The sequence below is a fragment of the Brienomyrus brachyistius genome, chromosome 14, assembly GCF_023856365.1.
Source record: "Brienomyrus brachyistius isolate T26 chromosome 14, BBRACH_0.4, whole genome shotgun sequence".
In the NCBI taxonomy this organism is placed as follows: Eukaryota; Metazoa; Chordata; class Actinopteri; order Osteoglossiformes; family Mormyridae; genus Brienomyrus; species Brienomyrus brachyistius.
The window spans coordinates 15829498-15855862 of NC_064546.1; the positions used below are offsets into that span (position 1 = coordinate 15829498).

The window sequence follows — 26365 nt, forward strand, 5'->3', positions numbered from 1 at the left end:
GCTCCACAGCATTAATCTCTCCATGATCGTGCTGATGCTTCTGGAATGGCAGCATTCTGTCTGCCTGAAAAGCAAGGGCCTTAATTCCAGACACGCTTTCAACAGGTTGTGCACTCAACACACACAAAGATTTACATTCAGGAACATTTATTTTCGCATTCATTAACAGTACAGAGGTGCAAATAGTTCAGGACTAAGAAGAACTACATCAAACAAGGTACAAAGGTGGACAGGTTTTTAACAAGCTAGTGAGATCTCACCAAAGACCACCCGCTGTCGTCTTTTGTGTGATTTAACAGCAGTACCTAAAACATCAGTCGGGTTCCTTATTTTAATACAAAAAAACAAAGCCTACAATCACCATAGTTCATAAGTAGAGAAGTGTTTGATTTGTGCTGGAAAACACCAAAAGAATGAGTCCACGTGTCTATGGGGTATTTATACATATGGATGTGTTTAGATAAAGGCGATGCTTAGCGTCACAGCTGAGCGAATTACGTCACGTTACAGCTTAAATCCACCAGCACTTCGCAGAGTAGCGGGAAAATAACACACAAGTCAATATTAAGAAGTCATGCACTTAATAAACAATACAAAAAAACACGTCATTTGTCTGAACTTTTATTTTCCTCACTAGACTTTTAGTGCTTGGCATGATAAAGTGAGTTTACTGTAATCAGAGACGCCCCTCCCCTCCCCGCTGCACACGTGTGCAGTTTTCCCAAACACCATGATGTTGACCAAAAGAAGGTACAGATCCAGCTCCTGGCACGGCTGCTGGCCGCAGGGTCTTCTATTCCGTCTTCCGTTTGGCCCCTGGAATTTTCTCCTGTATCCTGTTGACACACACACCAAGTGAGACAAGCATCCAGATAGCTATGCTTTGTAGGACATCAAGTGATGCACCATGAGGCACAGTTGTTTCATGCACCCTTGTCCATTTTGACTGGCATAGTGCCCACAGGAGACTGATAATCACTTACTTTCCTACCACAGAGTTGACGTGGGTCCTTACTAACCCCAGGTATTGGTCAATTTGAGCCTGTAGGGAGGAGACACAGATGTCAGATGACCCACGTACATCTCCAGAATGGCTCTAGGTAGAAAGCAAGGTAGAAAGCTCCTACCTGGTACTTCTCATAGACCACAGGCATGGTGAACATGGATATGACCACTGGGGATAGAGCACAAAGAGGACGTTGCATTCAGCTGTTACTGGTTGAGCTCTTTTCAGCACTGACCAAGCCCTGAGAGTCAGGAGCTCCCCATTAACCTGTGTGACATTACCATCATATCAATAGACCCTTTTCACACTTCCACGTTTCACGTAATGGAAGTCGGGAAGAGTAGGGAGCTGAGGAAAGATGGCAGCGGGATCACACACTGACGAGAATGAATCTTCGTGTCGTATTTTTTTCAGCATCATTGTGATACTTGCCTCGTTTTTCCATGAGAGACATTCGTTCGGTGGACCAGTTCCCCATTACGCCAAGGACAGAGCAGCTTGACAAGGGCTACAAACTTAACATGTTTTTGAGAATTTCCTCTATGGCTACGAAGGTAAACGACGACTTGCCTATCTGTCATATTGCTGAGAGGTGGTGGCAGATCTGTCTCATTCAACAATGTTTTTTACCTTTTAATGACGAAATTGAATGTTTTTGTGTTTTCCTGTAGTGCCCAGTGTTGTAAACAGGCAGGCTGTAGTCAGAGTGAGGTGGTATAGCTCAATGAGAGAGAGGAACCCCATAAGCTTTATTAGAATCGAGAATTAAATCGTGATTTTTAAATTTGTGATCTTATATTATCTGCGTTTACAGATAAGTTTTGGGCTGCATATGTCCTATTTGCAGCTGTTCTCATCCTACTAAGACAACTTCTGGTACCTAAAACCCTGAAGTGTGAAAAAGGTCCATTGACAATACAGTATGTGGTGGGAGGGGGCATTCTCACCCAGGATGAGCAGTGTTAGGCCATTGAAGAGCGCCCCCACATATGTTAGCAACCACATCAGCACAGCAAACTGGAAAAGAAAACAGAGCGTGTGAATAGGGAGCAAGGCTTGCTGGGATGTGCGTGTATGAATTTGAGGTAGTGCTACTGGTTGTGCTGCAATGCTCAGCTTATCTTTCATATCACCCTGACAGTGTGGGCTCAGCCCTCTGACCTTGAGTGAGTCTACCAGGTCCTGCACCAGGAACAGCCTGCGTAGTTCCTTCATGGCACTATTCACGTAGAGCTGGGTGCAATCGGTATACTTCTGGATCTGATCCTGGGACAAGGCGATCTCTGCCTCCAGGTAGGACCTGCCACAGAACGCAGAGACGGACGGCACAGAGACTCATACCATAAACACAGCTGTTAATCATGCACATACGTATAGACTTTTAATGGAAACACTGACACAGACTCACTTGAAGGGGTGTCCCTCGTCGGTCTTCTGCACGGCCTGCAGGACGCACTTGTAGACCCTGAAGCTGATGGTGGCGGAGAGGGCAGCCAGGGCCATGTAGGCCATGACGCTGACAACGCTGAACTGCGTGAGCGAGAAGAGCAGGAGCATCACGCTGGCAAACAGCACGGCTGACTGCTTCACGTCCCGCCAATACAGGAGGTCCATGGCTGAGAGAGGGGACACATCACTCAGTAAATGTCATAGTCTCCTTAACACAGTCCTGCTGTTAAATGTTTCCCAACCCGGTCCTTGGGGACCCCCAGACAGTCCATGTTTTTGCTCCCTGCTAGCTCCATGGCAGATAGTCCACAATTTTGCTCCCTGCAAGGTCCCTGTCTTAATTCATTCAAGATCATGTAATGTTTTTAACTGTCCAAACTGAGGTTGGTCTTTCAAAATGAGACCCACTTCTGTCATCAAATAAGGAGCTTAAAAAGTCAGGACAGGACAGAAGGACCCAGCAGAACGTAATGAACAGGAGGTCTCCTATTTCCTCCACCAATCCAAACTCAATATAACTGATAAGATTTCTCAATACTGCCGCACTGCACATGGGTCATTGAAGGTCACAGATTAGCACCGTGGCTCAAACCCCAGCTGTGTAAACTTCTCACATGGGAAACACTTTCCTTTATACACTGTGGGAAAATTAGCTGGGTACAGGGTACAATTCCTACATTTCAATTGCTTCACTAATTGTGGGTTCTCACCCTTCTATTCTCTTGCTAAAGAATGCCAAGGGCTGTAAACAAGAACCAGACAAGTTGACTGCAAATCAAACCAAAGGTAATAACTTCCCATTTCAGTGATCGTCAAAGGAAACCCTGTGAAACACAACCGCACCCTGCTGACGCACTGAAAGGTAGCTGTGTCTGCACAGAATGCTCAGACTCCAGCAAGAACAGAGCCGCACAAGCTAACGTTAACTAGATAACCAATTTAACAGAACAGCTAATGCTAACTCAAACGCTAATTCTGACAACATCTAATGTTACTGGGCAGGCTAACAATAACTGGAATGCGAATACTGACTGAGCAGCTAATGTTACCAGGCAGGCTAACAATAACTGGAATGCTAATACCCACTGAACAGCTGTTATTAGGAGGACTAACAATAACCGAAATGCTAACTCAGAGCACAGCACTAACATTATCTGTTAAATGAATAAACGTAACAGTAACAGTAACTGAAAGTCCTTGCTAATGGCTACATTGCGCATGGTGGCATCACCCACGTGTCTAAGGGGATGGGCTCTTTCGAGCAGAGAGGAAAGCGATCGGCCGGCTGTCTAGTCCTCCACCCATCCCCCCCAACTGTCTGCGCTAATTTTGGTGACGGAGCACGGCACCCAACAAAGAGAATGACTCCCTTTCCCATGGTGCCCTCTCTACTGGGACAGCAGGGCCAGCACGGAGAGGACAGAAGAAGCAGACATACATATCACGTCCACACCCTGGCCGGCCTATCGACCGCTAGCTAGCGCTCAAGGTGCCGGTGGAGCTCGTACTGACCTGCAGCTCTCATGACTCAGGAGGGGAATAGGCAGCTGCTGGTTCTCAGACAAAGGAGAGTGCTGGACGAGGTGTCCCAGGCGGGGGGCGGGAATGAGGAAGGGGCTCAGTGGCCCCGCCCCACAGGGGCCTGCTCCAGGAAGAAGAGCCAGCACACAGCTCCCTCTGGGCCCTTATCTGACCGCCAGAAAGGACGGGCATTACTGCACATACCGATCTCTGGGAGGAGGTGCCAGCCAAATAAATGAATGTGGACCTCAGCACTTGGGAAGAGAACCTGCATAGGAACAGCCATGTACGGTATGTTTTAGCTTATCCTACACATAATGTGGTCTGGAGCAGTTAGCTGCCCGGCTTCAGCAGAGTCACACAGAGGCCAACCACAAGAGAGAGCCAACCGGGAGCTGGGAGGGAGCAAAAATGTGAACTGTTCGGCAGGGACTTCAGAGGGAGCAAAAACGTGGACCTGCTGGGGGGTCCCCAAAGACCAGATTTGCAGAGCTTGCTCAAAAAGACGGCTGTCAGCAAGCAGTGGCAAATCCACCCGTGAAAGCCGCCCAGTCAGCAGGCCAAAGCGCCCATATCAAAAGGACTGCAGCGCGCCGATTATGTGGAAGCAGAAGCCTGAAGGCAGCTGGTTAACACCAGCTGAAGAGTTTTATCTCTACAATTCCATATCTGGGATACGGACATTAACATGACAATCCAAAATGATCCTAAAGCTTTGCCTTATGCATAGCTAGGACATCCAGAATGTGGGACGGTCCGCAGTGGGTGACATCAGACGGCGAGTGATAGGGACAGAACAGTCATCAGTCTAAAGAGAAGCAGTGAGGAAAGGCCAGGGACCCGGTGATTATTATCAGCACACTTCACTGGAGACATCACCCCATTGTACCAACAAACCAAAGGAAATGCACAACATTGCATCAAGTAAAACACGTTAAAATCATGTACCATCCTTTCAATATTATGTTAGATCTTATATTATCATGATTATCTTACCAACCTAGAAGGTGGTGATTAATCACCCTGACACAAAGAAGGATGTCAGGAGTTCGAATTGGGGAACTGATCCAGAAGCTGCTTCTTCAGAGTTTTTGCTTTGATGGAAACCTGCCAACCATTGACAAAGCCAGTGGTGTCTTCATTTAAGACAATCTGAGTCAACAGCTGATTCAGCAGGTCGAGGAGCCGCATGCATGACTTAGGAAGGGAAAAAAATTGAATATTTAGTCTAAAATATTAACTCTGACTGCATTCTAGTGCAGGATGGGAGATCGTCTGGCTACTATAGTTGTCTAGTTGCCATAAAGATCTCCACCCATAGGAAGTGTTCTCTTCCCAATTAAAACTGGGTAAAACCCTACAAATAAGGCTGCAAAATGCAGCCGTGCCCCCCACCCCCCTCAAGAACCAATCATCCCAGAGTGATCCCTATTATTATTAGTATCATTTTTAATATTAATAATAGTAATGATAATAATAATTATTATACAATCTACATAAATTTCCTCCCATTATAAGCTGGCCAGCAACCAGAAAAGGAGACAATCTTTCATTTCAATTCTAAGATCACATATTGTGCTGTCCTGTAAGAAAGCTGAGGAGAATAGCACACCGCCACCCAGTGGTGACACAGACACTGAAGGAATGCAGGAAACCGTACGAGGCCAAAGGAAAATCCATTTACTGCCATGCTCCGATTGAGCCCCGATCAAGGACTCTAAACAAAGTTCGACAGCAGACAGGACCACAAACACTATAGACCAGGGGTCTTGGGAGGGCGGAACCCAGTGTAGCTTAGTTCTATCCCTGTTCCACCACAAATGTGCGGTAATTAGCACAAGGAGGCGCAAGGAGTTGAATCAAGTGTGTTAAATGAGGGAAAACCCAAAAATGTGCAGGGCTCCGGGCCCCTAGGATTGGAGTTTGACACCCCTGCTGTAGATGCTTTGATCCATGGGGCAGGGTGATCATGTCATTTAAAAAGTCAGAAGGACCATGTGTGTATATTTGCAATCTTCTTCAGCTGGGAAGGCAGGAACTTCAATGAGAAGTGAAAAATGCCTGCATGACGGTGGACTCACTCGAGTCTGTGCTGCTGTCCTCCAACCACAGGGCCTGTCCAACCAGAAGGTCTGTTTTTTGGTTGGACTATTCAAGAGGACACCAGAAGCCCACTAAAGTTACCACAGTAAACATGGGAGGGGTGCAAACCACGACTGGATAACCAATAGAAGCAGGATACAGACACACCCAACTTGTCTTCCTGCTGCATGTTATCACAGACAGGAATGACAAATAATATCTACACGCAGGGCTACAACGTTTCACTCCGAAAATATTCCCCCCCAAAAAGGGGTCAAGAGAGCTGACCATTGTCCTGAAAGAGGAGCCCTCATCCCCCACCTGATCTGATGGCTGCTATGACACATGCATTTAGCACAAGGTGGGCTAACAGGAGCAGAAGAAAGGCGGAGTGAAGCCGGATTAGGCTAATAACTCACACCCAGCCCCCAAAGAGTAGACGGAAATGGGAAACGGCAACACAAAGGCAATAACGATACCGCTAGATGGATCACGCTCGTGCCCACAGCAGCCACGGATTCCTTCTGGAGCATTCCGGGGAGCCAATCACAGCATGTGGCGTGTTCTGTGCGGCTCCCCATTCCCTGCTGCCTCATCTGTGCCGCCCCCTCCCCCGCCATCAGGACAACAATGGCGACTCGGCCGTGCGCACTTCCCCAGAGATGAAGACGGCCACACCCCACCACACGTGCATGGCAGCTACGGCCACCAATGATAAATATGACACAAAGACAGGTCGTCATTGAAAAGCTGCATGACATCAGCCTTTTCTCTCCTGCTCTCCTATTCTCCCAGACATGCGTGTAAATCATTTATACTGCCTTTGCAGAAAAATAGGTAGTAATAAGCAAGAATTATGCATTCGTGCCTAGGGGAGGGGGCAGCATGGGTGTGTCCAACACAGGAGCTTGAGCTACCATTTCCCTCCTGCTCGAGACCAAAGACAGCACCCAGTTCAAGCCTGGCTGTCATGGCAACCACATCCCAGCACTTTGTGCCTGATACCATGACAACAGCCTCCCAGAACCTAGATAAAGCCACAATATCACAGTGCGGATGTATGCACGATGCTGTGGCAATCGCGTCCCAGAACAATAGCTAAAACCTCGATGACATGACAGTGAGCGTGCAAATGTGGGCGCCTCAGTGAAATCTACATCCCAACACAGCACCCACTGACTTTCCTGATGCCATGACAACTACATCCAAGCAGGAGAGGATGGGCCGAGAAAGGGAGGGGGAGGGGGTTACGACAACAATATTAGCTATGTCCTCCTCCTGCCCAGACCTGCTCACACGTACTAGCACCGTTTTATACTAATGCTTATCTGGCATAGAGACCCACACACTGACACTGAACCTGAGCCATTTTACAGGTACAAGCACTCCCACCAGGATGCAGCGTTTTCAAAGAAACACACCATCCACAGCCAGCTCACACCACCTAGACATACATAGCAACACAACAAGCCGACCCCTCGCTCCCTTTGTCTGCTACAGGAGAGCTCGCATGCAGGCCCAGCAGAAGGCCCCCGCAGACCCTCGCACACACGAACGCAGCAGCGAGTGGGCGCATGCCATACCCTGACACTTCCAGCCGCTCCAGAGGCATTCCTTGGTGGGCTCGGCGCTGGCCTGCATGCTGGAGCACGGATGTTTTCCTGTTTTCTCCGATGGTTCTGCTGCAGCGAACAGACTCTCACTCAGGCATCCCAGCACATGAATGGCTGAGGGGAGGCGGGGGTGGGGGGAAAGTGGAGGCGGAGCTTTACGATGATGATGCTGTACAGCAAAGCGAGAGCCGCCAAGCCATAGCAGTGCGGGGAGGGGAGCAGATTGTAAACACTGCAGTCGGCACTGCAGCAAATCAGGCGTGCGATGGGAAGGGCTTTGGAGGGGTGGTGTCTGGGCACCCTTTTGTATGAGCATTCCAGACCCCACCCCGTTGTTCAACTGACTTATCGACAGGAAGTGGCACAGCCAGCACAGGGTTAACTAGCGTCATTCACTGTGCAGATCACTGCTGTGCTGGTTTTCTTTCTCTCCCTTTTCAATGCCAGAATTTCCATGATGTCTGGTTCACCCAGTGACATTCACCAGCATGTTATTGGGAGTGCCGTATCACATCAACAAAATGCACACACCATGCTGGTGATAGTCATCACAGTGCTGGCATTTCCCCAGAATGCCCCATATCTGCTTGACGAGAGAATGTTCTCTTTCATTATCTCCAAAAAAATGTTTATTAAAGAAAAATAAACACAAAGGCAGCAAATGAGGACATTATTGCTCTCCCCAGACAGAGGGTGTGACCATGCCTCACATCAGAGACTAACGTGTTCATTGAGGGTGGGACAGCTGTGGTCAGGTGACCAGCAGAGATGCAGGGTGACATCACTGCCAGTCCCATACAGGTGGAGCTGCCCTGACCAGGAATGACTCAGCAGAGACACTCTGGTGGACTGGGACTCTCATAAGCTGTCACCTCACTGCGTGTGCTGTTCTGATCAGGAGGCCACGCCCAGGTAACGTGCTGGCAGCCTATCAGAGACAGACAGCAAGTCCCGATGCCACACCACATAACTGTAAGCAGGCAAACTGGGCACTTAACAGTTTTCATAACTGCAGCAAGGCCCTGAGGCAATACCAGTGACTTCCTTCCACAGCATGTTTCACGGTAAATACGTTTACGTCAAGCATCTATTTACCCATCCATCTTTCATAGGCACTTATCTCATAATTTAATCAACATTAGTAATGTTAGTGTTATAGTGTTAATTAAATTAAACTATATTGTATCATATAGGTGTGTAAAAGTACACAAAATTCATGATCCGGTGGAGATCTATATTCTGGGTTTACAGTTCGGTGCAATTTCGGTACAGCAGGGAAACAAAAGTTTTCTTGAAATTCGTATTAAAAGTGCAAACATGATTAGGAAGCCATACAACAAAGTTTGTCTATGTGTCTGAATAGCAACCTAAGAGACATTCGTTTTCATGCTAAAAACAAACATGTATAGATAAAAAAAAAATCATATAAATATAATTGTGTCCTGGTCATAATGCACCAAATCCCATGTTCTCTACCAAGTATGGCTGTATATCTCTGTATATAGAGTTAAGTGCCACTATAAGCTGCAGTTATTCTTTAGCCCGGTCTGAATTTCCCAGCAAAAGTTCCTTAAATTCCTCGAGAAGACAAACTTGCAGAAGCTGTTCCTGACCTCCTACCGTTCGTAGACACACCTAGATAATGTCATCTCAAATTAGTAAGTTGGATGTGATTCCAGCAAGATATCTAAGTCCAGTATAACAGAACCGACAGACTTTGTCTTATCAAATACTCTCTCTCCAGGGTTGGTGTCATTTATTGGGAAACCAAAATTACGATTTAAGTAACGTGGGAGGGTCTTTGAGCTCTCCAGCACTAGCTGTAACCAACTCACAGCCACAAATAGCATCATGTTCTCTGTGATGAACATCTACATTCGTTTTACATTCTGAATCGAAAATGATACAATCGAATTGCACACGACGAATACATACTATTAATGTTATGTACTATTAATGCAAAGCTCTGGTCAACGTGCTGGCAGCAAGGTAAGTTACTCTAACAGCCTAATTAAGTGTACTGACAGGGCAGTGTAAGAACATTTCCAGTACTGAACCCCAGCAGAATGCAGATGAAGCATTGCAGACTGAGGCATCAGTGTATGTTTGCAATCCCTTCAGTAGGGAACAGGCTGATGAGCAGAGAGGACGAGAAGGATTTCTCATCTTCTGTACCTGCCTTCCACGTGGCTTATTTTAAGGGCACATTAGCAATGCAAATAAGGAAGGGGGGAGATTAACGCATCTGCCAAAGGGGCTATAAAGCAGGTCCTAGCTGTGACGGGCACACTGCTGCATTGCAAGAAAATGACAATAATCCTGGAAGTCCAGTTACACAGAAGCACATCCTGCTGTTGATTTGGTCACCACGACGACAGACAATCTCACCTGCAATGGGGTTAGCAGCAGGGGAGGAGCCCCCCCTCCCCCGCAAGGCACACAAGAAACCAAAGCAAGAAAATGTGCTACCACTGAATCCATCTTATCCTTTGTGTTTGATGACAGACTTCATGTCAAACTGACAGCTGGGTCCCCTATCGTCCCTGCACTAACCTCCCCCTCATGGGACTTTGGGTAACCACCGGGTCATGAATGGCTACACAGACGTGACATTTCAATGACAATAGCACACTGCAGGAACAAAGAGCCTTTGCCCTACTCAACAACTAGTCTATATATTCAGACTGAATAACCCCACCAGTACTTCAGCATGGAAACTAATCCATCAGAATTTTTCCTTTTTTGCATAAAACCTCTAAGATATCTGTCCTTAAGCTGCACCATATAATGTACCAGCAGGTCTCTGAGAAAGCATGTGGACTTAAAATGAAGGAAGAACACTGACAGCACGAAGCAGCAGGTATGGCACGGTCGTGATGACTTCTCATGACTCCTGTATGTCATCTGATCCTCTTCATGCATCATTCATGTTCATTTCTTTGCTCCTTCTGCCAGAGACCCTCAAGGGGGGTTATAGCTCTCAAGGCAACAGCAAATAGGCCACAAAACGTCAGCCCTCCACGTTCTGCTCCTTTGCTCCGTTGCCATGGTAACAGCAGAAGGCAGGAAAGCGGCGAGCGCCACAGCCCCATTTCCCAATAGCTAAAGGAGAAAAGCCAGCCAGGTACCCCATCCGCCTGAGCCCACACGGGGCACACTCTACAGCACCAGGGCTACACGTCGAACCGAAACGCCAACACACAGGGGGTGGGGTACATCTACGCCTACACCACAGCGTTCAGATGCTGAAGAGCTATAGAAAATAAAAATAACTTAAATAGTGATACATATGCATTTGCTGTGACGAGCAGACAGGCTTGGTGTTGGAAGGTGGTAAAGCACATGCCAAGGAACCCTACTGGTCAGGCAGATGGCAGTACAGCACCCTCTACTGGCACAGATGCTTATTGTCAACCGGATATAGACTGGCTTCTGTATTTTCTAGAACATTCAGCTGGCTTTCTTTCATGCACCACTGCTCATTCACACAACAGTTCCAGCAATAACCTGGTACTGGTGGTTTTCAAAATAAGGAAAAGGGAATATTAACATAAATATTCAGTCATTTTAATTCTAGCAATTCTAATTGCAGCTTTGTTAAAATCCCTATAGTATCACTCTACCTTCAAAAGCCAATTATCAATAAGCTTCTTAGGTGGGACATATATTTTAAAATAATAAACAGATAGTTAACCTGGAGGAGGATTATGCTCTCTAGTACATGCTTTGTGGGTTGGGGGGGGTTTATTTTTGGAGTTTTACCACACCTCCCTGAGATGTTCCACCTGCCCTACAGCCCTGAAGCCTGGACACCGTCTGTCCATAGAGACCCGCACAATGTGAGCACATTCCTGTCTGCTCTCCGAAAAGGCACTGGACAGATAGAGACTCTGGGTGACATCATCCATGTGTCACAGGAAGACATAGCCGTTACCGCATAAATGGCACTAAGTCACAGCCCATTTAAATAGCAAGTGAAATACACAAGATTACATCTTCACAGACGCACACCAGACAGTCGAGACGTCTCCTAGCTGCTATTCTCAGAGAGAATATGAGGCTCGGCATCACTAGGTGGCAGCAAACCCTGAGAATGTGCTGAGGGTGTGCTGTATTCATCAGAAGAAAACAAACAACTGGTGCAAAGGAATTTCGAGACAGATGCCAAAAAATTCATCAAGGCCGTTTAAGCACTGATGTGCACGGACCCAGGAACCGGTGGGGGGGAGCATCATTTAGAATGCTGTGATGAACAGCTAACCTACACAGAATGTAACGCAAACCGATAAAACTTCATCAATAAGAGACTGAATTACAGCCGTTTTTTATTTTACATTTTTTTTTACATGTCATTTTTAGGTGAGACGAATGATATGCATTACTCATTGAGTGTCGTGATTTGAAATCTACCAATCAACTACAATTGCTACATTACATTAGCCAAATCTGCAACACAAGACCATAATGGCCTGGAGGGTATATCTGAGTTTTTCAAAAGCAAACAAAGAAGTGGACATGACTTTATGCCTCCCACCCCCCCGCCAATGGGTACCCCTTGTTCAGATGTGTTCCGCTGTCAATGTAAAGGGTGAATTATTAAAGCTGGAAGCCACGCCTATAGAAACACCCCCTTTTAGACCCAAAGAAATCAAATGCTGTAGCCCACAACTCAAACACCTAATACTCTATTAAGTGACTGAGTCATTCCAAAACTGGAAAACACCCCTCCTACACCAAGGTGTGGAGCAACATGCAGTGCTCTGAAGATAACGCTCCAAAGTCAGTTAACCTGCTACCTCCCTTCCAAGCTTTGACTTCATTGGGAACAGCAGTTAGGCTACACAGACATACCTGAAACATTCACTACACTCAGTTTGTGTTAAATAGTCTCTAACCATCTACACAAACAATATGTCAGGGCTGTCCAGTTCTGGACCTGGAGTACAACAACACAGTTTGCAGATTTCCCTGTTTCAAGTAGAACAGAGCATAGAATGAGAGGGGCTGGTAGTATCTGCCAATGCTTCAGACCTTTCAGTATGTCAGGCTCAAACATTTAGGTTGGGCTCCTGATTACAAAGCATGGAAGTAACAACCATGGGCTGACTTCAGCTAAAACCACAAAAAACTGCTTCACCAACAAAAAAGCAGAGCCACGTATTACTCTAGTGTCCATAATCCACAATGCTTACTCTCTTTGATATATAGTCCTGCCGATCATGAAGCAAACAGCACAGGTTGGGTGGTGGTACACTGGCCACGGGGCCCTCCCTCTGGCCATTCACTCCACAGGGCCCTCCCTCTGGCCATTCACTCCACGGGGCCCTCTCACTGGCCATCCACTCCACGGGGCCCTCTCCCTGGCCATCCACTCCACGGGGCCCTCCCTCTGGCCATCCACTCCACAGGGCCCTCCCTCTGGCCATCCACTCCACAGGGCCCTCCCTCTGGCCATCCGCTCCATGGGCGCTCTCACTAGCCATCCACTCCACAGGGCCCTCCCTCTGGCCATCCGCTCCACAGGGCCCTCCCTCTGGCCATCCGCTCCATGGGCGCTCTCACTGGCCATCTGCTCCACAGGGGGCTCTCACTGGCCATCTGCTCCATGGGCGCTCTCACTGGCCATCCACTCCACAGGGCCCTCCCTCTGGCCATCCGCTCCATGGGGCACTCTTTTGCAGCACTTCTGTTACCATCTCCTTCCACCATGGTGTGCTAAGAAGCATAACTGGATACTGCTATACCACCTCTTCACATGTCATCCCCGGCCATAACACACCAGGACAGCATTTCATTTTGAAAACAGATAGCACTGGACTTTTACTATACAAATCGCACAAGCACTACCTGTGAACTTATTCACATATATTTATTTCATGAAGATTTCATAAATATTTTTTGCATTATGTATACTCTCACTGCATGTTGTCTTTCTTCTTGGACTCTACGTGCACTGTGTTTCTGAGCACCTTACGTACCTTGCTGCTGTATGCACAAAGAGTTTCCCCCTGGGATCAACACAGTACTAACTTATCTTTTCTTATCTTAAATGGCACACAGCAGGATACAATACAGCACAGCCACTCAGACCATGAAGATTACCCATCCCTAATAAAGAAAGCAGGGGGCCCAGGGGCAAACCACACCATCCCCCATCTCTCTCAAAACAGACGACTCAGCAAAGAGAGCAGAAACGAAACACCAAACCCCAAAGCAGTCAGCAGACAACTCACCTTTCTGCTTGTTCAGACCCTGCAGGAACAAAGGCAGTGTGTGGTGTCTTTCTGACTCCCCCCTGCCCTCACCGGCTGGCCTCTTCCTCCCCTCCTCTGCCTCTTCCTTCTCTTCTAGGGGTCGTCTCTCTACCTGTGGCTCGAGGAAAGCTACGCTGGGCGGAGCCTGAGGTCGGCAAGGGTTAACACCCTCCATCTTGGAAGTACTGAGGATCTTGTCACTGGCTGAACCCTCTCTTGAAATGTAGGATGGGGGCTCAACAGGCATAGGGGTGGGGGCGGGTGCAGTTGTGAGGGCAGGGGCCGGGGCCGGGGCAGGGTCTTGCTCCCTTTTGGGGCTCTCCTCCGATGCAGAGGAGGCATCGCATGACTCTATGACGAGCTCGCTGTCCAGCTCTGCCTCCCGCTCCTCACGCAGAATGCTATACTGAATGGGTGGAGCCACTGGGGCCACGGTAGAGGCGGGGCCTCCCACGAGACCGAAGCTCGCGTAACCAGCTCCAGGGGACCGCTGCTCGTGGTGAGGGGACGGCTCGTCCGACACCAGCTCAATCTCAGAGTCACCCGACTCGGCGCTGCTGCCATCTTGGTCGTTTACTGTTGCTGAGTGGAGGGGCTGGACAGAGGCCCCGAAAGCATTAACTACTCCTGAACTCACAGGCTTCACCACGCTAGACTGGAACATGAGGTCAGATGGGGATTCCTCTACAAAGAGACAGAGAAATACAGAAAGAAAAGTTAAAGAAAAAGACAGACATGGAGGGACATTACAAGCACAAGGTGAGTTGTAGTAGACAGCTGTGTTGCCTCAGTGGATTGAAATACTCTTAGCAGAGTGATTTCACTGCTGGACTCCTGAGCCATGCCTCTAACTCCATTTGCTCCAGGGACTGTCTGACCTTGCTTTCACAAATAATGTATACTGCTTAGGATAAAAGCGTATGATAAGTATACAAAATGTAAATAGTGCATTAATGCGCTAGTCAATGTGAAGCTCAGTGTCTGTTTCCCAGTGCAGTCCCAGCTGTAACCTGCGGAGCGCGCTCTTGTCTGCCCCCCATTGGCTGCTCATTTTTGCTGATTGATTAAGTCTGGATTTAATGCCTCTAACTACCCAGAATCTTTAATTAATAGGACTTTACCAATACATCAATAGGCACTGAGCAATACACAACACACTGGGGAAATGAAATGCCCTTTTCTGCAGGTGCAGCTATTCTATAATTCTGTTTAATCTGATGGGCTTGTGACAGACAGTGTGCTGTGCGGGGGGTTACACCTGTGAGGGGAGGCGTAACAGAGTCGGGGCTGTCGTCCTCAGGCTCGGACAGTGTGACGGTGGGCACTCCTTCCACACCCAGGCTGAGGATGCTCTCTCTCTCAGACACTGAGATCTGGGGGGGGCAGCCATAGGCGGGGGCTGTCTCAGTCAGTGTGATCCTGACTGGGCTGATGGTCCGTGGTGTGCCTCCTGCACTTTCAGCCAGGTGGTCCAACAGCTCTTCATCCGAAGGTTCCTCCACATAAGGGAAGGAGTATGAGTCCAGCACCGGGCCCAAGGTCTCTGGGGCCTTCTTCTCCTGGTACCGGCCCGAGCTGGTCTTGACTGACTCCTCCCACCTACCAAGGTGCTGCAGTTGTGGCTGATGCTCATCCCTTTGGCCTACGTCCATGTAGCTGTAGGCTTCAGTCTTCTCCGACTCCAGCAGATTCCGGGCCACGTCTATGGACTCCCCAGGGGTCATTTCGATGCCTGAATCGGAGCTGAACATCCCACCGTGGGAATCTAGACTGGACAGCCGCTCTACTCGCTTCTGTTCCCCAAAGAGATATGGTGCCACTTGCTGAGAGCGCAGAGATGTGTACAGCTCGCTGCCAGGGCTCACTGAGCTATCCAGGAGGTCGAAGTCCAGATCACCTGCAAGGACAGGTCAGACGTGAAGGAAGATTAGTATATTTCCATGCACTTGTGTCTTATACAGTGCTAAAATATAATGGCACTAACTGCAGGGGTCCAGCGATCTCCCTATGCACCCTCAGGGTGTAAAGCGTGAGAGTGTGTGTGGGTCATGAATAGGTTGCACTGCGGGAATAAAATGTCCTACACAGGGGAAACTTAATTTTTATAAAAATCTGTGGCTGCAACCAAAAAAACTAAGAATGTCAAGTCTTCTATTTTGTTTGGTTACTTATGGTTAAGGTTAGGGGCTGGGTAGGGGTTAAGGTCGTCATTGTTGGGATTACGAGTCCCACAGAGTTGAATGGACAATCCCCACAAACGTGTGTGTGTGTGTGTGTGTGTGCGTGTGAGAGAGAGAGAGAGAGAGAGAGAGATTGAGAGAGATTGAAAGAGATCAGGGTGAATCTTTAGGTATGTGTGACAGCAAATTGTGGATTTAGCAGCTCAGCAGTTATTTCCACATTAACTTGCCCAGGCAGCATTACGCCCTTGTGGGCAGCACAGGGCAGGGCAGGGCTGGGCTGGGGAATCCTGGGGACACTTCACTGCACTCACATGGTAATCTTAGCCTGCAGGGAAAAAACTAGCCACAGCTGGCATAAAGGAGTATAACCCAGTAATGACGAAATCCCAGCTGCAAATAAGAGGCACTTAATGAATACTGACTTGTTTGTCTGAGTACAGGTGGGAATACAGCAATGGTTTACGGATTGAATGGTCTCATACAGACTGGCCATTAAAAGTCTGAAAAACTCTTTTGGAATTTATTTCTAGTTAGGAAACTTTCATTAGCTACCATCTACCTTCTAACATAAAATCTTTGGCAGATGTGACTCATCAAAGCACAATGGGATCCACGTATAGACAGATATATATGGCAGAATAGAGGCCCGTATATACAAACAAAGGTACACATGTATGGTGTACAGGTGGTGTAAGGCTACAAGGTACATTCTTTATCGCTTTGGAAGCCATTAAGAAAAAAATGCTCTTCTTGTTTTATCCTGTTAATTTATATATTTAGGTGTAATTTTTTGGGCCGGGAACCAGGTAATTAGTTTTCCATTATTTCTTATGGGGAAAATTCAATCAGAACTCGAACTTTTTAGGATATGAACCCGAGTTCTGAATGGTTTAAGTCCGAGTTCTGAGGTACCACTGTACAGTAAGTGGTTCATCACTAGTGAAAGCCTCAGTTGGGTGGAAGCACTTCACATTAAAAGTGAATGAAAATACAGTCATCTGTCAATACTGCAAAGCAGAACCTAAATAATACAACTACAATGTAACTACATCCTAAAAGAAGAGGTTTGACAGTCTCATCTGATAATGCGATGTTAGTCATAACAACTATGTAGTTAGCCAGATAGCTAGCTATCTGCCCCATAGTCTCTTAGGCCCTGTTCACACCTGGTATTAACATGTGCCCTGAGTGATCCGAGCACATGTGGACAGCGCTAAACACGGCCATTCACACCTGGCATTAACATGCGTCTCCGCATGCGTCTCGACTGACCACTTGTAATCGGATCTCACTTTCCCGCAACTTATTTAAACAATGAAATGCTCTAATGTCAATGGCACGAATTCTAGCAGAGTGTAACTGCAGGAGCTGCTCTCCACTTTTTCCCATACATCTACCCCTAAAGCACATCTTGTCCCACATACGTCTTGTTAAAGTCTATCTTCAGGATTATATTTTTAGCCTTGATACAATAGCTTTTGTTTTGTACCTTGAGAGGCACACGCCCACCCGAATCCCGCGATGGGTAGTCATGGCTGTGCAGACACTGGAACTCTGCTGTGGGCAGCCCTGCCTGGGCATGTGCTACAGCAAATGTGAGCTTCCTTTAATTACCAGCAATCACAATTAGGACTAGGCAATATGCGATATTAATATCAAAATTGCATGTAATACACATGCAGGTCTCACATCGCAAGGACCACGTTAGTAAGCTGGGTTGACGTCAGGCTTTGTCATACCTTCATAATACTTCAGTATTATTAAAAAACAACGTTATTTTGCAGTATATTTCAAATATTTAAAAATTTTGCCGATAAGATTCATCGAGCACGGAGGGTTTAAGTTTTGCTAAAACGTTTTTACTCAGCCATAGAAAACAAAACTTGCAATTTGCAATTTTCAAGATTATCTAGTATATGTTATCGACCCAGTACGATAAGCAGTTTACAAAATGGTTGGATGGACGGATCTAGTATATGTTAAGAAATCAGTTTAAAGTTTATCGCCGCTGCATTTGCATAAGCTCTGCATAAGCTCTCCAACCCCAGTCATAATCATTTTCATCCTTGCTATTTAAATTACTCATAGGCAGGTTTGTGAGAAATATATCTTGAACTCCTTTTTGTTTTATAAGTATCACAATACGTATTGCAAAAATAAATCACATCGCAATATCTGAAATTTTCCAGTATCATGCAGCCCTAAATAGAATAGAATAGAATAGAGATACTTTATTGATTCTCTTAGGGAAATTGTCTATAAGAGACATATACACAGCTGATAGCGTGCTTGGGGGTCGCTGTACAGGGTCAGACGGTGTGCAGCAGCCCTGAAAGGCCTTGCTCTCAGGCCCAGCTGCGCCATCAGTCTGCCAGCTCTGGGATGTGCTGGTTTCTGTCACACGAATGAGATGCATACGATGTCTGGAGTGTTTCTGAGCAGGACAGTTCTTCTGACAGCATTTGCTTCTCAGGACACAGGCAACTAGCTCAGAGGGAGCTTATTCAGTGAGTGTATTCACGGCTGTATTTATAAGTCTGTATATGTGCGAGCGTGTTTTTATGTGCTGTTATGTGCACGCGCATTTGTGAGAATGGGGACTTTGGTGTCTGTCGCTATGAGCCTGTGTTTCTTCATGCAGAGGATCACAGGGAGCTCTGCATTATCCCCACAGCATAAGCCGCCCCCTCCATGCCTCTTGGAAAGGAGCTGCGTGATGAGAAGCTTTCTGCTCCTCACAATAAAGGAAACATCTCCCAGCACACGCTGGGTATTTTTGGAAGGCTCCTTGCAATTCTCTCTCCACAGGAAGTCTAGGAGGAGGTGCGGGGCATTCCAAGGGAAAGCCAGGCTCATTTAAAGGGCCGGAGTGAAATGTCAGCGCTAGCAGAAGTGTTTCGCATTGTGATTAGACGGGAGTACAATTGGGGGGGATGTGCAAGTCTATGTGGGACACATCCTGCTGTTTAAGAACAACAAAAAACAGGGGCCCAGTGCAGGAATGGTTACAGGACTGAGGGCAACTGCTTCATGGTCAGAGGACACAAACAGCAACCCCTTGCAGAAACAGGGAGCCGAAGTGCGACTTTACGCAAATCACACTGTCTACCCTCAAACACCGACACACACGCACACACAGTTTTTACACATCCACTCAAACTATGCCTAACAATGAAGAAGGGGAGCAGCTTCCTCTGAAATGTTAAGTACATTGTGTTCCCACAGGTCAGAATGAGGACACACATCAATCGCCATGAAAATGAATTACCCAGCAAACAATATCCAGCAAGTTCCACTTTTAGGCACTAATCTCACTGCTTATGATGGTTATATTTGAAAATTTCCTAAATTATTCTTGCTGAAAATATCCTGACAAGGGAAACAGTTCCAAAACAAACCCAAAAAGACTGGATGAACACAAACAAAGACTCACCCTGTAAAGTCAGTCTCAACCAGATGTGAGCCCCCCCCCTAAAACAAGTAAAGATGAGGGGTTTAGACGGCGCACCTCTGAATCGATTCCCAGTATAGCAGGAGTGCCAAGCCCACAGCCAGGACGGACGGCAGGGCATCCCATAACCATATGCTGAGTCCAGCAATATCATGTGTGGCTTCCCTGTCATTAAACGGCTCTCCACAGATAAGGTGTCATACGAAGATTGGTTAAGCAGAAAGCAGCAGGTTCTGCCTAAGCGTCTGGTTGGTCCTATGGATTATGCTACTACAGCAGAGGAGAGCTACAGGCACATAACGCATTATAACTTTGCCAGTTAGCTGTTACCAGGGCAAACCTGCACAGTCAGCACAGAGCTCTTCGGAATCCACTCATGTTCTGGTATGAAGAGTCCTCTTTATCAAAACAGGGATGAACGAAATGTCTATAACACTGCGAATCAGCCCAGGGCTGTAACGCTGCGCCTAGTGCAGACATAGATGTGTCGGGGCACTTCTTTTGTGGGCTATTTTATCTCTCATTTATCATTATTTAGATTACTATTTTCTTTCTAAAACCGCTGGAAATACAATACCAAAGGGATACTACAGATGCACCTCAACTTCCAGCCTTTGCACAATAAAGCTAAAAACAGAACTTCTGAAAAGCTATGTAACCACTGTTGGGGAAGTTACTCACAAAAGTAATCCATTACAGACAGAGGTGGAAAGTTCAGGTCCAGAGAGTAACACATCCAGACCAAGGTTTCGTTTCAACCACTCAGTTGAGTACAAAGAGTTGCAGTCACAGAGCACTCGACCGGCTGGTTGAAACAAAACCTGGTTCTCAATCTGTAACCTTCTGGACCTGAACTATCCACCTCTGTAATGGATTACTTATGTGAGTAACTTCCCCAACACTACGTGTCGCACACAGACTTACAGTGCAAGCAATGGCATGTTGAAGCGACGCTCAGCCTGCTGTGCTCAGTAAGCAGGTGGTATCAGACTCTGCCTTTGTTCCCGAGGATGTGAAACACAGCAGTGAAAGCAGAGCATTCCCACTTTAGCTCACTTTGTGCACTGGAAACATTTGCCGAGTAACAGGTTTTTACTCATCAGGTGGTCTATTCGGAGAAATCTCTGCCCTTGGGTTGCTAGGCTAGTTCGGCTACGACCTGGGGACTAGAGAGCAATTCTTTCTTTTAGTTAGAAGGCCTGCTGCCAATGCGTAGTAGTTTACATAGTTCGTATTTAAGCCAAGACATTCTCGTTAGCATTTCCGAATCGTTTTTCATCATAATGACAGCTGAGCATCAACCTGGATAAGGTGCAGATTCCCAGGGCCTTAGTGTCACCGAGATGTCATGCCATCATAACAAGAGCATACGGGCGTCACATTCATCACTCATTAACATGCTGGTTACTTCCATTAAAAAAAAAACAAAACACTCAGTGAATGTGACTGGTCCACCTCCCATTCCAAACTGCAGACGGAAAGACTCCAGGGACTCCCCAGATGGCGCTTAGGTGGGGCACACTGATCAGAACAGCTCAAACCAAATCAGACCAAATAACCATGTTTCTTAAGGAAGCACTGTATCTTCACCCGGCTTTTTGTGTTTCCGTGGAAACACAAGGGAGGCGACGTCTCGTCTGGACGTCTGGACATCTAACCCCATTGTTTTGGATTTCCTACTGAGTGGCGAGGGGGGCAGTACTGGTCTGCAAATAAGAGTGCCTGGTGATCTGGGGGGGGGCGCAAAGGTAGCTTGATGAACAGAGTCCTTTGCCCCAGCATCCCTGGGTTCTGGGATAGTATGGCTCATGGCTGGTGAGAGCTGGTGATACACAAAAAAAAAAAACAAACAGTTGCAACTCCTCTGCTTCGGAATTAAAATGGTTTTTCAGCATCATTTGACTTAAGGAACAAAGTCATTGTATACAGTGGCAAGAGAGGGCAGACTGTACCACAATGGGAAACCATCAGGCCTACACACTGAAGGCTGAACAAAGACGCGTGCTTGTTTAATCTGGCAACAAATCGGCAAGGATGAAACGGCTTCCTGAGAAGAGTGGATAAAAAAAGCAAATGAAGGAAGAATTTCAAGTAAAGCTGATGAATATTTCAGGAGAGAGAGAATGAGTTGGAAGCATGAGGATGCTGACGCTTCCCACAGCCAACAAGACTCTGCAGGCTAAAAATAGTACAGGCTCTACTGCAATACAGATAGAAAGGGTTTAGGTATGATGTCTGTGAAGTAAGTGTGAGATGCATGTTTTCGCCATGGCTACCATACAGGTAAAAGACAAGCACATGCCTTGTGAGCATCTTGGGGAGATGGAAAACACAGGCCACTCTTATTAAACTTCATACTGTTCACAAGCAGGAGGCAGCAAGATGCCATGCTGATAGTGTTAATGCTGACTGAACATATTCCAAAAAACATTCCAAGTATCTCTGCACCAATCTTATCGGTATTGTCAGGCCAGAAAACACAGCCAAACATCTATCGAGGGACGGCAGTCAAGCGAATATCAGAAGGAATTTCAGTATGGAAGACCTCAAGAAATGAAGCAGGGTGGCTCATTCTTCAAAAGCTGCCACTCCAAGAGCTTTTTCTTTAAGGACATGTAGCGTAATATTTTGGGTGCTGCAAATACTGAATCTATCCTTCAAAAAGTGAGATAATTCATATTTCAGAAATAAGTCATGTTTATAACTGTTCCCCTGGAATACATTAAACAATAACACAAAGATTTCTGGTTTTCATCTAACTAGCCAGGACTTCATCCTGGCTCAATCTGACACCCTCTGCACCATGCCTGTCACAATTATTACATAATTGCCTGGTCACGATTATTTGAGCTGACCGTGATTATTTTGCATAATTGCTAGAACTGTCTCCATTCATCTGTATAAAAATAGCTGGATGAGACAGAACTGTCATATTTCTATTACCATTTCCACGTTGTTGTAGGCCTAATGTCTGACTGGTACTCGTTTAATGACATCATCTCGTTGCGCTTCTGAACCACCTGCCCAGTTTGTACCTTGGAAGTCTGCGCAAGCTGATGCACAGCATTATACTTCACGGCAAATTTTGCAGCGGTGCCCGATTTGTACCACTTTGTTTCACAACATTTTCATGACCCAACCTGATCCCGTAAATATTTCTTTTCACTATATCGGGTTCATTTTACAGGCTGCTTGTGAGCAATCTCCACCAGCCCAGAATGAGATTTTCAGCCAGATATTCTGGTTTTGGATGCTTTGTATTCTATGTCCGTTTAATAGAGGTTCTGCATAGTGCCTGCACTTGTGTCTGGGTGCGTGTTCATGGATCTCATTACGGTGGGATGACTGTATAAAAATTGCCCGCAGATGTGCATGCGTGGGTGAATGATGTGTGAGTGTGCCCTGCGATGGGCTGGCCCCCCATCCTGGGTTGTTCCCTGCCTCATGCCCTTTGCTTCCAGGATAGGCTCCGGATACCCCGCGACCCAGTAGGATAAGTGGTTTGGAAAATGGATGGATGGATGGATGGATGATATTTCATGATAGTGACAGCCATACTCTTCATGGTTCTCCAAGCATACATCCCGCTAAAGTAACTACAATCTGCATTTACTATACAGTTGGATAGTCCACATAAGCAACACACATTTAGGCATTTCTCAGGGGTAAGACCAGACCTGATATTTGTACCTAGGTCCTTAATTATACTACTTGCTGCCCAGTGATCCACACAACTACATGGCTTTCAAAGATAACTACAGCAGCCAGCAGCATGAACAAAACCATCATCCAGGATTATATTCACGTTTGTATTCCTGATCCTCTGTTGCTATCATATGTACTCAGAAGGTATTAATTAAGAACAACAGTGGAATACCAAAGTCTCAATTAAAAACCTCATTTCTAATTCAAATCAGGTTAGGGTGAATTTATTTTGGTGCGCCCCGTGAAGTATGAATATTCATTCGAATTTCAAAGGCTGTTTAAAGGCTAATGGCAAATGAAAGCCAAAATTAAACTAAATTCAAGAATATGGAATAAATGCAACACCTAACAGCAAGAAAAGTTCCACATAATTGTTAGAGATTGCAGCACTGACCTAAACCTTGTGTGGTCCATAATTCAAGGCTTTAAACAACAAACCTGCCCTTACTTTGACCTGTATCTGTAACCAAAACTATTTACAATGTTAAATATACATCAACAGCAAGGGCTTTGCCAAGAATCCCTTATGTTTCTACTAAAGGTGGCCACTAACCTACATACCATTATGACATGTTAGCAATTCAGAAGATTGAGCTTCTACTTGGTTGCAAAATAAAATAGTCGGATACTTTCATTTTGATCAACATTTCTGTAAAGCCACATTTCACAAAAAACCATACATGTTATCTTAATTTTAAGTCAAAGAATTGCTGCATGTTCCATTAGAACTGGCTCAAATAACATCAATTCCACAGTACTAGTAGCCCCATTTAAATCAATATAAATTAAACAAGAAACTCTAACAAAACAGAAAAGAATCAAGAAAATACAATAGTTCTTCTCGTGAGCCAATATATGATTATTTAAAAAATACTCACAATTACGGTGACAGCCAAAGGCAATATAGGTGTGATTCAAACAATTCTCAAAATGAAGAGAAAAATAATGAGGTCAAATGGCATTTTTAAAACACATTAAATTGCAAGTGTAGTACAAGTTCAAGATCAGCAACATCATGTTCACCCCAGGGGGTTTCAGTTGACATGAAGTCAAATGAAGACTGCAAATTCATATCAAACTATTTTGCTCTGACGCATTACAGCACCAGCAGGTTCCCACACGGCTAAAAGTTATGGTACTGGGTTCAAGCACAAACTCGCCATCATCACCTCCCTGTTCATCAGCAGCAAGTGGGAACCTTACCATGCATTTCAGATTCTCTTTAAGACTCCTGACTTTGCTTCAGGCACCTGTCCTCAGACCCACTCCTGCATCTCACTCGAAGACAGCTGATGCTACTGGCGACTCACTTCTGCAGATGTCAATCATCTGCATCTTTCACATTCTGCACCAGATCGCATACACTCTGGATGCAAGGTTTTGTCTTTCCACATTCTGAGACTTTGTCTCAAGTTACAGTCTGTTGAAATGATGTGAGCCAGCAAGAGGGCACTCTGCAAGAGGATAAATTCAGCTGAAACACTCAGCGGGATAAATTATTTAAGCTACAGCACTTCAGAATCCATACAAGCATAATACAATTTACTCCTTCCAATACCTGACATACACTATAGCTACACATAGATAGAAAAAACCTAATTATAGCTATCAATTAAAGCTGGGGCTAGGCTATAGTTACCATATACTGCTGTAGCTTTTGTTTGAATGCTTGAACCTCCAGGGAAATAGTTTTTTTCCCCCTCACTGCAAACAAATACGCTCCCTTTAAGGTAAACGTGATGCTTTAAGCAGCCAGCAAGGCGCAAGGCAGCACACACCCGCCCGGACTTTGCGCTGCGGGCTGAAATGTGCCAACCATCATGTCCTTATGAGTAAACGTTTTGCCAGTCCACACCCTGGTAGGGATTAACTAGTATCTGGGAGGAAACTTTCAGAAGAGAGAGTTGGCACTGAAAACGATCGACGTAGCGTTTCCATTTCAGTATAAGAAAAGACGACAAATAAGCTATTTTTGAAACTGTTTTACAGTCCGCTGTCTACATAAGACTCGACATGTATAAATCCTGCCATCAACAGCGTAAACTACACGACAGCATGGTACATTATGACCACAGCTTCCACTCTACAATCCATCAGTGATGCACTGTCAGCATAAATAACCCGCTTTGTGGGGGGGGGGGGGTGTCCGTGAAACCAGACAAAGTGTCCCTACCAAAAATCTCAGAAAGTCGCTATCTGGCCGTATCTACTGAAGTGAAGTTAATGCTCAGTTTCCCCCGCACAGCCAAGCACTTTAGAGGGAGACGCAGCGCAGGATACTGGGCGGCTGCGGGCTATATTAGCCGCACAGGCTAATGGTGACGGAACCGTAAACGATGCCAATACTGACATTAATGAACAAGGCGAGAGATCGTAACGGTGTCGTAATGTCGGTATTTCGCCTGTGAATTTCAGGGCAGCGCAGACGAATGCAGATGCCCGAATGGCTAACCAGCTAGTTATGCAACCATGCAATATCAGGCGGATATTGACAACTAGTGGGATTTAAGTTTTTCGCAAGTCGCGCAGAACTTCGTGGACCGTCGGTGTCTTAGGACGAGCCGAAATTATCATGCAGAGCCGGGTTCGGCCGTCATTAAGGCGCTCCTCATCAGACGTTACCTGTAGACGCAGTCTCCATGGCGACGGGCCCCCCTAGCCCAGCGCCTTCGACTTGCCGCCGTCCTGTCGCCTGGTCCCTGGGTGGGCTTGGAGGCCACGCTTCGCTTCCCGGCGGGGCACTCCCTAGGAACCCGGGATTCTCTTCGCCGGGCTTAGCGGACATAGCTCTGGGTCAGGGTTTCAGTTCGGTTCGGTTCGGCTTGAAACGTGTGGCTCTTCAAACGGACTCCGTGCGAACGGCGCGCGTGTCGGCGGTGACGTCACCGCTGGGCGGCTCGCGGCGGAGCGTGACGTCCCCGTTAACCGGGGGGCAAGGGACTAGGGGCTTACCGTGATTTGTCCCTGCTGGCCTGGGAGTGACAGGAGTGTGCTACCGTTAATCTCCACTCTCGCTGATATATATATAGATATATATATATACAGCCCACAAATTTTTTTTGACATTATATACAACATACAAGCTCACGCCTGCATCTGTA

General features: G+C 46.5%; 1 protein-coding gene across 3 annotated transcripts; it reads right to left on the reverse strand.

The window, feature by feature from the left end:
* Positions 1 to 130: 130 nt before the first annotated feature.
* rtn1a (reticulon 1a) lies at positions 131 to 26212 on the reverse strand. 3 transcript variants are annotated; one of them, XM_048975051.1, is made up of 9 exons: positions 25887 to 26212; positions 15184 to 15822; positions 13905 to 14609; positions 2415 to 2622; positions 2168 to 2306; positions 1954 to 2023; positions 1128 to 1174; positions 984 to 1042; positions 131 to 836 (listed from the first exon to the last, which is right to left on the reverse strand). In XM_048975051.1, exons 1-9 carry the CDS (start codon positions 26047 to 26049, stop codon positions 794 to 796), a joined length of 2073 nt encoding a protein of 690 aa, XP_048831008.1. In that variant the 5' UTR covers positions 26050 to 26212; the 3' UTR covers positions 131 to 793. The 3 variants fall into 3 exon arrangements, with proteins under 3 accessions (XP_048831008.1, XP_048831009.1, XP_048831010.1); XM_048975052.1 differs by lacking the exons at positions 13905 to 14609; positions 15184 to 15822; positions 25887 to 26212 and adding an exon at positions 7642 to 8260; XM_048975053.1 differs by lacking the exons at positions 13905 to 14609; positions 15184 to 15822; positions 25887 to 26212 and adding an exon at positions 3968 to 4189.
* Between the last annotated feature and the right edge of the window lie 153 nt (positions 26213 to 26365).

Bases quoted from the DNA above. Each gene is read 5' to 3' on its own strand.
- rtn1a (XM_048975051.1), bottom strand. From the start codon at position 26,049: ATGTCCGCTAAGCCCGGCGAAGAGAATCCCGGGTTCCTAGGGAGTGCC. The intron at 2,623-13,904 runs GTGAGTTGTCTG...CCCCTCTCTCAG, and splicing joins GGGTCTGAACAAGCAGAAAG to CCATGGACCTCCTGTATTGG. The intron at 2,024-2,167 runs GTCAGAGGGCTG...TTTCTTTTCCAG, and splicing joins ACCTGGTAGACTCACTCAAG to TTTGCTGTGCTGATGTGGTT.